We start from the raw sequence: 12,929 nt of genomic DNA, 5'->3' as shown, positions 1-12,929 counted from the left end.
CCTTTGCCCCCTTATTTCCCATAGCTTTACTAATAAATGGAGGAGGCACTAAGTATACTTCTAGTTTGAGATTACCTTCATTTGCAATTTCAGTCAACATAAGTTAGATAAAACAATTTGATTTGGGTTCATGTTGGTGCTATTTTTATCTGAAGGGCCATTTACCAATAAGCAGGGACAATTTCATTATTTTCCTTCACCACTCAAAGCAGTCTTTACTGAAGTCTTTCAAGCAATGTGTGACCTCTATTTCAATACTTCTCGCAGATTTCACAGACTGTCACCACCACTCAGCCATCACTAACACAAACAACTGTAATGGAAACTGTAACTATGGTGACCACGAGAGAACAAATCCTGGTAAAGCATGCCCAAGAGGAACTCCCACCGCCACCTCCCCAAAAGAAGAGGCAGATTCTTGTGGATTCCGAAATTAGGAAAAGGTGAGATAATTTTACTCCTGGTTTTATCTTCAAGCAAATAGTAACTGTTTAGCAGAAAAACTCATTTTCATCTGTACTGATGGCAGTGTTTTTACTTAAACAATATTTCTAGAAGCCTCAGGTGCCTGTAATGTCAGTTAAGCTAGTGAAAAGAATTATGAAGTGAATTTTGAAATTTTCCCAAGCAATCACTATCCCAACAAAAACTGAATGTTTAATGGAAATACTGTCTTCTGGATTGAAAGAAGAAACTATGTGTGATGAACTACCATCGATGCATTTTAATCCTGAAAATTTCTATTTTTTTTCTTTTAAAAAGCCTGCTGGTTCAGTGCCTGTTTAAGCATTAAATACCCTCCACCCCCCAGTAATGGAAAGTACATTTTCATGAAGGAATACACCTATAATAGACAAGATCCATTCTGCCAGTTTATGAGAACATAATGTTTCAATCTACACAGCCTAAATCAGGAGTCATTAATTACAGAACAGATTTCTTCTTCTTTGATATTTATAAAGTCTTATCATGAACGTGTTAGAATTTTTAACTGGTCTTTTTGTGGATATTCTCAACTAAACATTGTAGATAAGTTAGGTATTATGTAACTCAGTGGATATATTACAATGATGGGAATAAAATTTCATAAATGCAAAACCAGCATGAAAAGAATAAAAATGGTACAATTTCATTTTCATTCCAATTATAATTCTAAGATTGAGGAATAACATTAAAATTTGCCTTATGTTTCTAAGCAACATGGAACACTTGACATTAGAATTTGTATATACAAGAGTATAGAAATAGGAGAAGAAGAACACATACCTAAAAATAGTGAGTCAGATATTCTAGGCAAAGGAAAAAGAAAACACCTAAAGAAGCTACTCACATTATTAGGGACTTTCAATATTTCTCTATTAATCAGTGACTTATAACCTACTTTCATAATTCCACAGTAAACCATTGGGCATTTCTACCTAATTGTATCTGCTTGGCTGAGTGAATCCTCTTGTCCAGAGGTCAGCAAACTGAAGCCTGTAGGCTAAATCCAGCTCACTACCAGTTTTTATATAGCTCATGAGCTAAGAATTGTTTTTACATTTTTAAATGGCTGAAAATAATCGAAAAAAAATATATTTCATGATGTTAAAGTTTGATGACATTCCAATGTTAGTGTCCATGAATAAGGTTTTATAGAAACATAGCCACACTCATTAACTTATGTATCACCTATGGTTGCTTTGATATTACAACTAGAGGCCCAGTGCACAAAATTTGTGCAATCCAGGGGGTGGGTCACCTCAGCCCGGCCTGCACCAGGAGCCCTCGGGGAATGTCCACCTGATGGCTTAGGCCCGCTCATCAGTTGGAGATCCTTAGCGCTGCTGCATGGATGGGAGAGGCTTCTGGCTGAGTGGTGCTCCCCCTGTGGGAGCTCCCTGACCACCAGGGGACAGCTCCTGCATTGAGTGGGATCGGGCTGAAACCGGCTCTCCAACATCCCTTGAGGGGTCCCAGATTGCAAGACGGTGCAGGCCAGGCTGAGGGACCCCACTGGTGCATGATCAGGGCCAGGGAGGGACTGCGGGAGGGCTCCAGGGCATGTCCGGCCCTTCTCACTTAGTCCTGATCAGCCAGACCCCAGCAGTAAGCTAACCTACTGGTTGGAGCGTCTGCCCCCTGGTTGTCAGGGTACGTCATAGCAAGTGGTTGAGTGGCCTTACCATATCATTAGCATATTACGCTTTGATTAGTTGAATGGATGACTGGACACCTAGCATATTAGGCTTTTATTATATAGGTTGACAGTGTTATTGTCAAAGAGAATATATGGCCCACAAAGCCTAAAATATTTACTATCTGGCTCCTCATAGGAAAAGTTTGCTGACCCTTGTTCCAGTGAAATGGTTCTCAAATCTATGAATATTAGTGTTCTATTTGGACAACAACTTCTAAGGACTCTACTCATGCTAGTAGTTGAATTTTTAACATTCATTGATGGAGAAAGAACATAATGGCAAAAATAAATCAGTAAAGCTCTTAATGAATTTGCTTTTCATTAATCATACTAGCATGGAAACTAATTTTATGTCATGTTTAATATGTGACTAAATGCTTAGTGGGCACATGGATTTATGGATCCTTTGCAACAACCCAATAGCACTTCAACAATTTTCCAACCAGAGCAATATAGGAACCTAATTGCCTTCCCCTCCCTATGTGTTCAGCAATCTCCGAATACAGAAATTGACAGGGCAAGTTGACTCATGTCAATCTCTGTCTTCAAAAGCGTATTCTTGCCTTCTGTTTGGGAAATGTGTTTGGTTAGGAAAAGTGTGGTGTGATTCCTTTTTGTATTCAGGAAAGTGTGGCTAGTGGTGAAATGTTTTGTCTCCTAAATTCTGTTTGTATCATATGCAGTTTTCATAACTGCCTGGAATGAGATGTGCAAGTGGGAACAAAAAGAATGCATTAATTAAATAATAGCTAACAGTTATTGAGGGTTTTATTGTGTGCTCAGCACTACATTAAATGCTTTATCTGCATAGCTCATTTATTCTTCCCAGTAACCCTACAAAATAGGCACAGCTATTGTTACTGTTACACACAGCTACAGAGTAACTGAGCCAGGATTTCAAATGAGGTAAACTGACTGCAGGATGTGGATTTTGTAGTAAAATGTTTCTTCAGTAGTTATATAACTAAGGTGATCTTATGTCTTGTTTTGCCTGAATCCATTCTGATTATACCTTTTGTCCCAGCATAATAATATATAGCACCAACTTTCACTCTCAAATGCATCTTGATTTGTACAGTACAACATGCACACTCTATATAAGACTAGACTGCTAAATTTAGACTGAACAAAAAGAGCAATTGAGCAAATATTTAGGAGCAATTAAACCTAGGTTTAAAAATGTTCTCCTTTTTCAACTTCTCTAACACACTACTGGCTTTGTCCTTACACTCTTTATCTGACTTGTTTTCCTCCTTTTGCTGAATTCCTATGTTAGTGTCTCATAAATCTATCTCTTTGCCCTTCTGACTCCTTTATATGAATTGTCTCCTCTCATTGATTCAAGTCTGGATCTCAGTGACTTACTCCCAAATCTTATAGCTCCATATCTGACTCCCTTTCTCAAATTTCACTTTTACATCTTTAGAGCGATGATCTGGGTATTTCTACTTGTGCATACAGCCAGTGGTTCAATTTTATTTTTATCAAATGCAAACATGTGTTGCCTCCAATAAACCAAACCTAGTTACTCATACATCGCACACATATTTTACTTATTATAATTCATTGCCTTTGTGTCTAAAAGAGTAGCAGATATTGGAAAAAGCATGGACTTTGAAAACAAAATTATTCAGGTTTGAAGACTGCCTCTTTTAATTACTAGCTTACGATCCCAGGCAAATTACTGAATATCTGTGCCTCAGATTCACCATCCTAACATTATTAAATACTAACTGCAATGGTTAAGAAAGAAGCATTTAATACAGTGCCTGGAAGGTAATAAGAATTCAGTACATGCAATAGCTCTTATTCTTGTTTGATTATGGTGAATGATGTGGAGGTAGAGGTGGTGGTGGAGGTTGTGGAGGTTATGGAGGTGTTAGAGATGGTGCTGATTATATTAGAGGCAGTGGTAGTAGAAGTGGTGGTAGTGATTAAGGTAGTGATGGAGGTGGAGGTGGAGATGGTGGTCATGTATTATTGTTGAAAAAAATCCCATAATAAATATCATCTCAAAGTTAATGAATATAACAATAAATGACTTAATTTTCCTCTTTAAAACAACACCTGACTTCTTCACTTCTTTGAACTTGCTCCTTATTTATTTTGATTAATTACATTATATTATTGGATAAGTGAAATCATTTTAGTAACTTTCTAATCATTATAACTGCCAACTCCACAACCTAAGCTACATACCTCACTGTGGTGAGACTTGCCCCTCTTTCTGATTAATCTACCTCAAATCAATGTATCTAAAATGTCACTTTTATGCTGACTCTTCTGATGTGAGATTCTCATAACTCTAGTTGTTCCAAAATAAAACACAAGCCTCTTATTACGGTATTTGATATTTTGTTCACCAAGTTTCTGTCCAGCTTTTCCAAACTCTTTCTGATTTAGTCAGTAAATTACATTACATACATTCTTTTTGCTATGTACCTTAATGTCACCCACATAAATTTTTCTCATCACCAATCACAACAAAGGAATCCTGTTACTATACTTGTATGTACTTTACTTAGATTCCATATATGTTGTCATGTATATAATAAATAATCAAATATTTATGTAAAAAGTGAATAATATAGTCCAACTAATTGTGATAACTAAAATTTTATATTACAGTAGCATTTAAGAATTCTACCTAGCTCTTCATGGAATTGTTTTTAATAATAAACAAATGAACATTCTAATAATCTTTAGTAATTCTGATTTTACCAATTAAGATATCATTGTTTACTCAAAACCATTAAGGGATTTAAAATTCAGCTTTGTACCACACTATAGTTTCTTAATTACCTAAGGTACATTTAATTGGTTTCTTAATAATTACACGGTTTCTGCATTTGTCATATTTACTGCATAAATTGTCCTCCTTTCACTAAGATATACAAAAGTGTTTGATGATCTTGGGTCACAAGGTAATTATTTCTAACAGTAAATTATCCCTGAAATTCAGTGACATGATTTTGCATATAGGTAATTATCAGAGTATGGAGCTCAGTCTAGGTTAAACCTAGATCTATTTTTTTTAAATATATTTTATTGATTCTTTACAGAGAGGAAGGGAGAGGGATAGAGAGTTAGAAACATCGATGAGAGAGAAACATCGATCAGCTGCCTCCTGCACACCCCCCACTGGGGATGTGCCCGCAACGAAGGTACATGCCCTTGACCGGAATCGAACCCGGGACCCTTCAGTCCGCAGTCCGACGCTTTATCCACTGAGCCAAACCGGTTTGGGCTAGATCTATTATTTAGTTAACTGGAATTTATTGAGAGGACTCATTTCTAATCATGTAGCAGTTATTTTGATACTTTTTATAAAAACTTGTATTTACATTTTTGTATCAACCAGGTGAAACTGATGGCAAATTGAATATTTTATAGTAAATGCCATTTCAGTGAAGATAATTTCCTCAAATATAGTGTTAACAAATGAATATCTTTGACCTCCAGAGATATACAGAGGCATTTATAAATACCTAAATTCACCTAGTCTCTTTATCTTCTCCTAGGTAAGCAGAGTCTAAAGTTTGCTTTCCCTGACAATTTCCCCAATGTTTACTAAATGATACAATAAATTGCCTAGACAATTATAGACCTGCAATATTATTTTATTTTCTATTTTCAGCTTAATTTTTTTGTTTTATTTCTTTTTATGTCTACTGAATCAAATATGTGAATTTATGCCACATTCTTGGATAAGACATCTCTGCAATTTTATGAGATTAATGCCTAAATTATTTTGGTGTTAGATATTTATTTTAACCTTGATTACCAAATTATAATCTGGAAGTTGTAAACTAGAACATTTTAACTTTACTTACTGAATGTAATTACATGGTTAATATATGTAACAGCTAAGTTATAATTTTCTATATGATAAATTGATCCAAAAATACTTGAGTTGTTCGTCTCAGTAATAACATTTTTGCCTCTTTTACAGTCTAGAAAAATAAAAGCTTTCTTCTTCTATCTTAGGAGACTAGACTCTAAACTTTTCCATGGTTACATGTTAATTGAGGTCCAGAAAGGTTAAATAAGTTGCTTTCAGTTGCAAAATAAGGACTATTGCTTAATTTCCTAATTTGAATTTTTGTTATAGTTGTAACGTTCTGCTTTTTTTTTATGTATTAGAGTAAAATGACCTTGGCCATCAACTCCAATTTTAGTCTAAAAATTATTTTTGGTGAAGAATAGAAACATACAACCATCCTCAGAGATTCCAAAAACATAACCATCCATTTAAAGTTCTTAAAATTCTTTGGCCATATAAGTCAAGAATTAGTCAAGAAATATGTTTTGAAGAATATAGGAATGTGGATTCTAGAGGCCTACTAAGTGGCCAGAGGACAGTTAGAGCAGCAACACTCATAGTGCAGTGCATGAAGCAGCAGTATCACTTGGAACTTATTGGAAATGCAGATTTAGGGTACTGGAAATATTGAGGGGAAGTATATGATTGTATATCTGAAACCAATACAAAATAAAATTGAAAGAAAAAATGAAATACAGATTTGGGGGCTCTCCTCAAACTAGTTGAATCAGAAACTCTTCAGGTAGTCCATGAAATCTTTTACCAACTCTCTAGCTAATTCTGATAAACCTTAAACTCTGAGAACTCTTGCACAAGAACAGTGGTTCTCATATATTATATGTATTTGAATCATCTGGAGGGCTTAGTAAAAGACAGATTCCTGGTCCCCATCAGAGTTTCTAACTCAGTAGGTTTGAGGTAATGCCTGAAAATCTTAATTCTTACCAAGTTCCCAGGTGATTCTGATGCTTCTGGTTCAGGGCCCATGTCTTAGAAATCAGTGCACTAGATCATCTCAGGTATAGCTAACTCTTGTTCATCTTTCCCCCAACCAGCTGCAATAAGAGGAATCATCTACTCAGGCTAGGCTAAGTGATGCTACTGTTCCATCTTGTGACACCTCTCTTGCTTCAAGTTGTCATGATCTATCAATATGCCTATTTTACCCACTAGACAAAGCTTCCTTGGGCTATGGTCCAAATCTTACTCCTGACCTGGTATGGCGTCTTTTATAAGTAGATGCCCAATACATATTTTGACTGAAATGCACTATAATGGCAACTGGCCCTGTAAGATACTACACATTGCTCTGGATATCTAGCTACAGCAGTTGTAGGAAAATGAACTCTTCCAGAATGCAAGGCATAGAGGATTGCCAGCAGGGAGGATGATTAGGCCATATTTCCAGAACTATGACCTACATTTTTGTCTGTTCCTTGAGTGAAGAAAATTTTAGTCACATTTACTCATCTAAAGGAAGCATAGTTGAATGCAAAGAAAAGTTGATTTTTACTGAGATCTAAAATATCTCTATTCTTTTTCTTCTGCTTCTTTTTTTTACCTCCTCACATCAAACACTGAAACTGCTCTCAGCAAGGTCACCAGGGAGCTCCTTAATTGCTAGCTCTAAAGGTAGCTCTGCAGTTCTTATCCTTGAACTTTGTGCTATGCTTGATGGTGATGATTATTAGTCTCTTCTTGAAAATTTCCTTTCCATTTCTGGAACATTGTTCTCTCCTATTTCTTTCCTCCTCTTGTTTTTCTTGCCATGTCTTCTCAGCCTCCTCTTCTTATCCCTTTAATATCAGTCTTCACAAGATCAAAGTTTGATTTCGTTTTCTTCTAATAACACTCTCTTTCTCAGGGCACTATAATTTATAATATGGTCTTTATCCACTATCTATCTATATGTGATGATTTCCAAATTACTATCTCCAGCTCATCCTGCCTCCTGATGTTTATACTTGTGTCATGCAAAGGTTTGTTGAGCATGTAAATAGACTTGGACTTCTTACTGAAATCTCAATTGTGGTTTTGCAGTTTAGACTACACAAATTTAGAGAGTACCATTTACTTCATAGTTTCTAAGAGCAGTACCTTCTGGACTTAGGCATGAACAACTTGTGCAGCCATTCAGAGTAGTCTCATATTGGCCACATTACTAAATCCCTCCAAGTAGGCCTATTGAATTCTCTGTAATTTAATTCTTTACATCCAGCCCTTCCCCTAGTTTAGTGTCTGATAACTTTCTGCAAGTTCTCAACTGATTTCTCTGCTTTTACTGTCACCTTTTTTTATTGATTCCTGAGAAAGGAAGGAGGGAGGGAGGGAGGGAGAGAGGGAGAAAGAGAGAGGAGATGTAAGAGAGAAACATGGACTGATTTTCTCCCGCATGTGTCCCAAATGGGGATCAAACCCGCAACCTGGGTATGTGCCCTGAATGGGAATTGAACTCCCAACCTCTTGATATACAGGGTGACGCTCAAGCTGAGTATCACCAGCCACGGCACTTTCTTCTTTCTTAACCATACTCTCCACAGCCTCCTGAAGGATATCTGAAAATGCAATTTTAATTAGATCATTCCTCTGCCCATAGTTCTTCAAATGCACAGCACTTTCTTTGTGATCTTTAGCTGCCTATCTCTCCAGCTTCACTACCTTCTACCGAGCCCATTAAAAAAAATCATGCCAGTGCTAATCAAAACAGTCTGAAAACTATTTATTAGCAGGACACAATGAAATAAAGATCTTGAGGCAGAATATAAATCAATGCACTGCTTCCTTTGTCAAGAAAGTTTTGCAATTAAAAAGAAATCAGATGAAATAGCGACTTAGTTGATTATACTCTGGTGACCTCTGTTGTTACAGACTACTAACAAATAGTTCATAGAATGGCCACACACGGCATATTTAATGGCACTGCCCTTCACTTGGGCTTTAATTAACTGCTGTCTGTTCTCTACAGCTCTATGCTCCCTCAAGTTTCCATTTCTTTGCACCTACTGTTCTCTCTACTTAAGATTCCCTTCTCATTACGTTCTCTTTGCCCACTCCCACATTTCTTGCCCCCCAACTAACTGCCTTTTCTCTCTGTGAGCCTAACTTCCCAGGCATTTTTCATCCTCACTAATAAACCAATTAGAACACTTACAGAATTTTACTGTAATACTTTTGATTTTGCATATGTGTATCTCCAGTTAATTCCTGAGAACAGGAGCCATATCTTTTCAATTCTAGACCTACAGTGCTTAACTCAGATGTTAGCAAATAGTAGTATCCAGTAATATTCTTGGTATATTAAATGAGGATTTGTCAGTGTCTTGTCAGGATATTAGAAACCACTCTAGGTGTATCAGAAAGAGGAAACAATACAAGAAATTGGTTAAACAGGTGGTGGGAAACTGGGAAGCAGAGCAGGAGTTAGTAAGGCAACCCCAAAACACTAGTAACATCAGGAAGCTGTGAATATGCCTAGAACTTGAGGAACAATGCAAGGAGGGGATGGTTCCAGAACCCCAAATCTGACACCTGGTAGCAGGGACTAACACAGTCAGGACTACCAAGCAGGAGCTTGAACCAGTGGAGGGAGGGGCCATCCAGAGAAAACTGAAGCCACAGTGGAGGTTTATAACTGCCCTAGAAATGCCAGCAAAAATGGTGTATGAAGGAAAAATACCTTGGTTTATCTCTTCCTTCTGCCCTCTAGTGTACTCTAGTGATTCCAATTTAGACAGATCCAAGTGGAACCCAGAAAGCAAGCAGTGGTGGAAATGTACATCCCTCTGACACAGAGAGGTCAAGAAAAATATGGAGAATGGATTTAAGAGCAGATAGGTCTATGACTGCACATATGAGTTCTGGCCTTGGATCTTCCACTCATAAGCTAAGGAACTAAGGCTAGTCACTTAACCTTACTCACAGAATCTATTTCTTCATCTGTGAATAGAATTTATATGACTTTCCTTGTTTGTCCTCATACTGTGGACATTTTTTTTATACACATGTCTCTCTTTTTTACGTGTAATTTATTGTTCAATAGATAAATCATTGGCATTTTCCCTATTTTATTTTTAAAATTTATTAGGGTGACATTGCTTAATAAAATTATATAAAAAGGTGATACATGTACTACTATATTTAATACTTTAAACAATAAAAATAATAAAAAATAAAAATAAAAAAATATATAGATTTCAAGTGTACAGTTTGATTATACATTATCTATATATGTTTCTTTGTTAGTACATGCAGACCCTGAGACTGAAAGTCTACTTCTGTAAGTGGAGGGCAGGGAGAGACTGAAGAAGGCCACTCTGGTCTAGAAATTAACAGTTTATTAAGGGAAACTTACATACAAGGAGCGTCTTGAGCAGCTGCAAGACAAAGTGGATATTCTCTGTGCTGCTTATCAAGTGTCAAAGAACTGTACAGGGTAAAAAGGAAGGGAATAATCCCAGGTACTAGTACATGAATGCTACCAGGTATGGGAAATTATATGCTTGACCAGGTTGGGACAAGGGCCTGTTCCAGGAATGAGTACCTACCAGGGGACAGGGGAAGAGTGCTGATTCATGTCAGAATGGACATTGATTGCAATCAGACAGTCTCTAATGGTGGGTTTGTGGTAAGTAGTCTCTGGATTCAGTTCACAGGCCAGATAGTGATCTCAGCATGGAACAGTCTCAGCTCCACACTCTTGGTGATTGTTTAGGTAGAAATATACATCCTTGCCCAAGGAAAAAGTTAGTTTCTAGTTATTAATTTAGAAAAGAATTTTCCCATTGCATTTGTGTTATAATAGAAAATATTCTTATTCAGACATCTTCTGAGAATATTATTTTTTCTGATGTCTTCCTTTGGGACAGCTAGACCTCCAGGACTCTTCTGGAAAAAGTGTTATGGGCAATTATGACTTTTCCAGAAAAGCCTGTGTTGAAATCTTGGTCTTTTAACTTTGCGGTTTGTGCTCTGTGGGAATTTGACAAACGACTCTGAGCCTGTTTGTTTTTCACCAAGAAAATGGGAATAGTAATCCATAAGTCTGTTGTTGTCAGAATTAAATTAAGAGAATATCTGCTATAATACCAGAAAATGGTGCTTAATAGTTATATATACTGTCTATTTAATTACCTACAAGTTACCTAAAACAATGGAAGGACAATTATTTGCTTATGGCAGATTGAACAAGTATTTGTTGTAAGAACTGTCTACTGGTTAACATGCCTTAGAAATAAAAAATGAACATATCAAGAATCCAAAAGAAAAAAAAGGAAAGAAAAATAAAAGAAAACTGTACCCCTATAAATCAACACACATGATCACATTATCCTACCACACACAAATGAAGTGATGCCTGGCTCCTATGGACTGAATTATGTCCCCCCAACATTCATATATTGAAGACTTAACCCCAATTGATGGTATTGGAAATGGGGCCTTTGGGAAATAATTAGGTTTAGATGAGGTCTTAAGTATGCTGCCCTCATGATGAGATTAGTGTCCTTAGAAAAAGTGCCATCAGAGAGCTTGCTCTCTGTCTTTCTCCCTGCTGAGTGAGGACACAGTGACAAGTTGGCAGGGTGACAAGCCAGGAAGAGAGCTCTCATCAGAGCCTGACCATACGGGCAACTTGAGGATCTTCTAGCTTCCAGAACTCTGAGAAAATAAATTTCTGTTGTTTAAGCCACTTGGTCTATAGTAGTTTGTTACATCAGCCTCAGCTGGCTAACATTCTAGCTTTGTAGACTAGTGAGTTTTGCTTTGTGTTTTAACTAAATTTTGTACAGGTGCTCACTAAAGGCAGTGGATGGATTGAAATAATTCATGATGCTGGTGAAGTGGCAGTGGGGCAGTAAGTACACATTAGATCTAAATGGCTTTCCACATTACGCTAGTTTTTGAACCTTGACTGGAACTTACTTAAACTTTAAAGACCCTCAACATAAAAGCATGTTAAAGTCTTTTAAACTCACATAGCTTTCACACTGAGAGTATGTAAAGTTTAAATTGCCTCCACAAGGTCCAAGGCACCGTCCAGTGTGTGGAGGGGTTCTTTGAAACTCCTGTAGTCAGTATAAATCCACACTATTTCAAGAATGTAGTGACAGAAACATTCATTTTCTGGCTAATTTTCATATTCATTCAACTAGTGTCTAATGGATTGATATTATTCATAAAGCACTCTAATTGCTGTAACTGTGGGCCATAGTTAGCCCTTCCCTCAGGAAGCTTGCACTTTAGTATAAACTGTATTATGAAGAAATATTTATAAAATGTTAGAACTGTTGTAAAGAAGAAAAACTCATTTTCTGCTTGAGAGTTGAGCATGGAAAGCTCATGGAGAAATTAACATGTGAATAGACAGTTAAAGGTTAGGGTCATATTGGACTCCAGGTCAGGACAGCCTGCATACCTGGGATAGTAAGGGATGAGGTTGAAAAGGTAGGTTGGTTCATTAAAAAAAATGGTACTCAATGCCAGACTAAAGAATGTAGAATTTAATCTGGTCATGGGGAGCCAATCCATATTTTTGAGAGAGAGCAAAGCAATATGGTACTGTGAACTATACCATTTTTTTCTCACCGAGTGTTGGGCAAGATAGGTCATCTCAACTTTATTCTGTAGAGCAGTGCGAGTCAACAAATTTTTCTCTCAAGGGCTAGACAGTCAAAATTTTAGGCTTTGTGCACCATATAGTTTCTTTTGCAACTACTCTATTCTGATGCTATTGTGTGAAATCAGCCATAAAATATATAAATGAATGACTGTATTCAATAAAACTTTATTTACAAAAACAGGTGGCAGGCCAGATTTGTTCCATGGGCCATAGTTTGCCTATTCCTGCAACAAACAGTGCAATAGATGAAATTATTGTGCTGTTGATTTTTGTTGATTTATCTTTGTGTCTTTCTTATGGCTTTCTTTGTA

At 36.8% G+C, this 12,929-nt stretch overlaps 1 protein-coding gene across 2 annotated transcripts in view; it reads left to right on the top strand.

Annotated features, from left to right (window-relative positions):
* DMD (dystrophin) overlaps window positions 1-12,929 on the top strand; it is a 2,362,317-nt gene that overhangs the window by 747,192 nt on the left and 1,602,196 nt on the right. For both annotated transcript variants that reach the window (XM_079764882.1, XM_079764883.1), the window contains exon 17: window positions 268-443. In XM_079764882.1, the coding sequence (XP_079621008.1) occupies window positions 268-443 (176 nt within the window). The remainder of the gene's footprint in view (window positions 1-267; window positions 444-12,929) is intronic.

This window comes from Cnephaeus nilssonii, assembly GCF_951640355.1.
Source record: "Cnephaeus nilssonii genome assembly, chromosome: X".
NCBI classification, from domain to species: domain Eukaryota; kingdom Metazoa; phylum Chordata; class Mammalia; order Chiroptera; family Vespertilionidae; genus Cnephaeus; species Cnephaeus nilssonii.
Note: the sequence above shows the minus strand (reverse complement) of the source record. Positions and strands in the feature narration are given on the sequence as shown.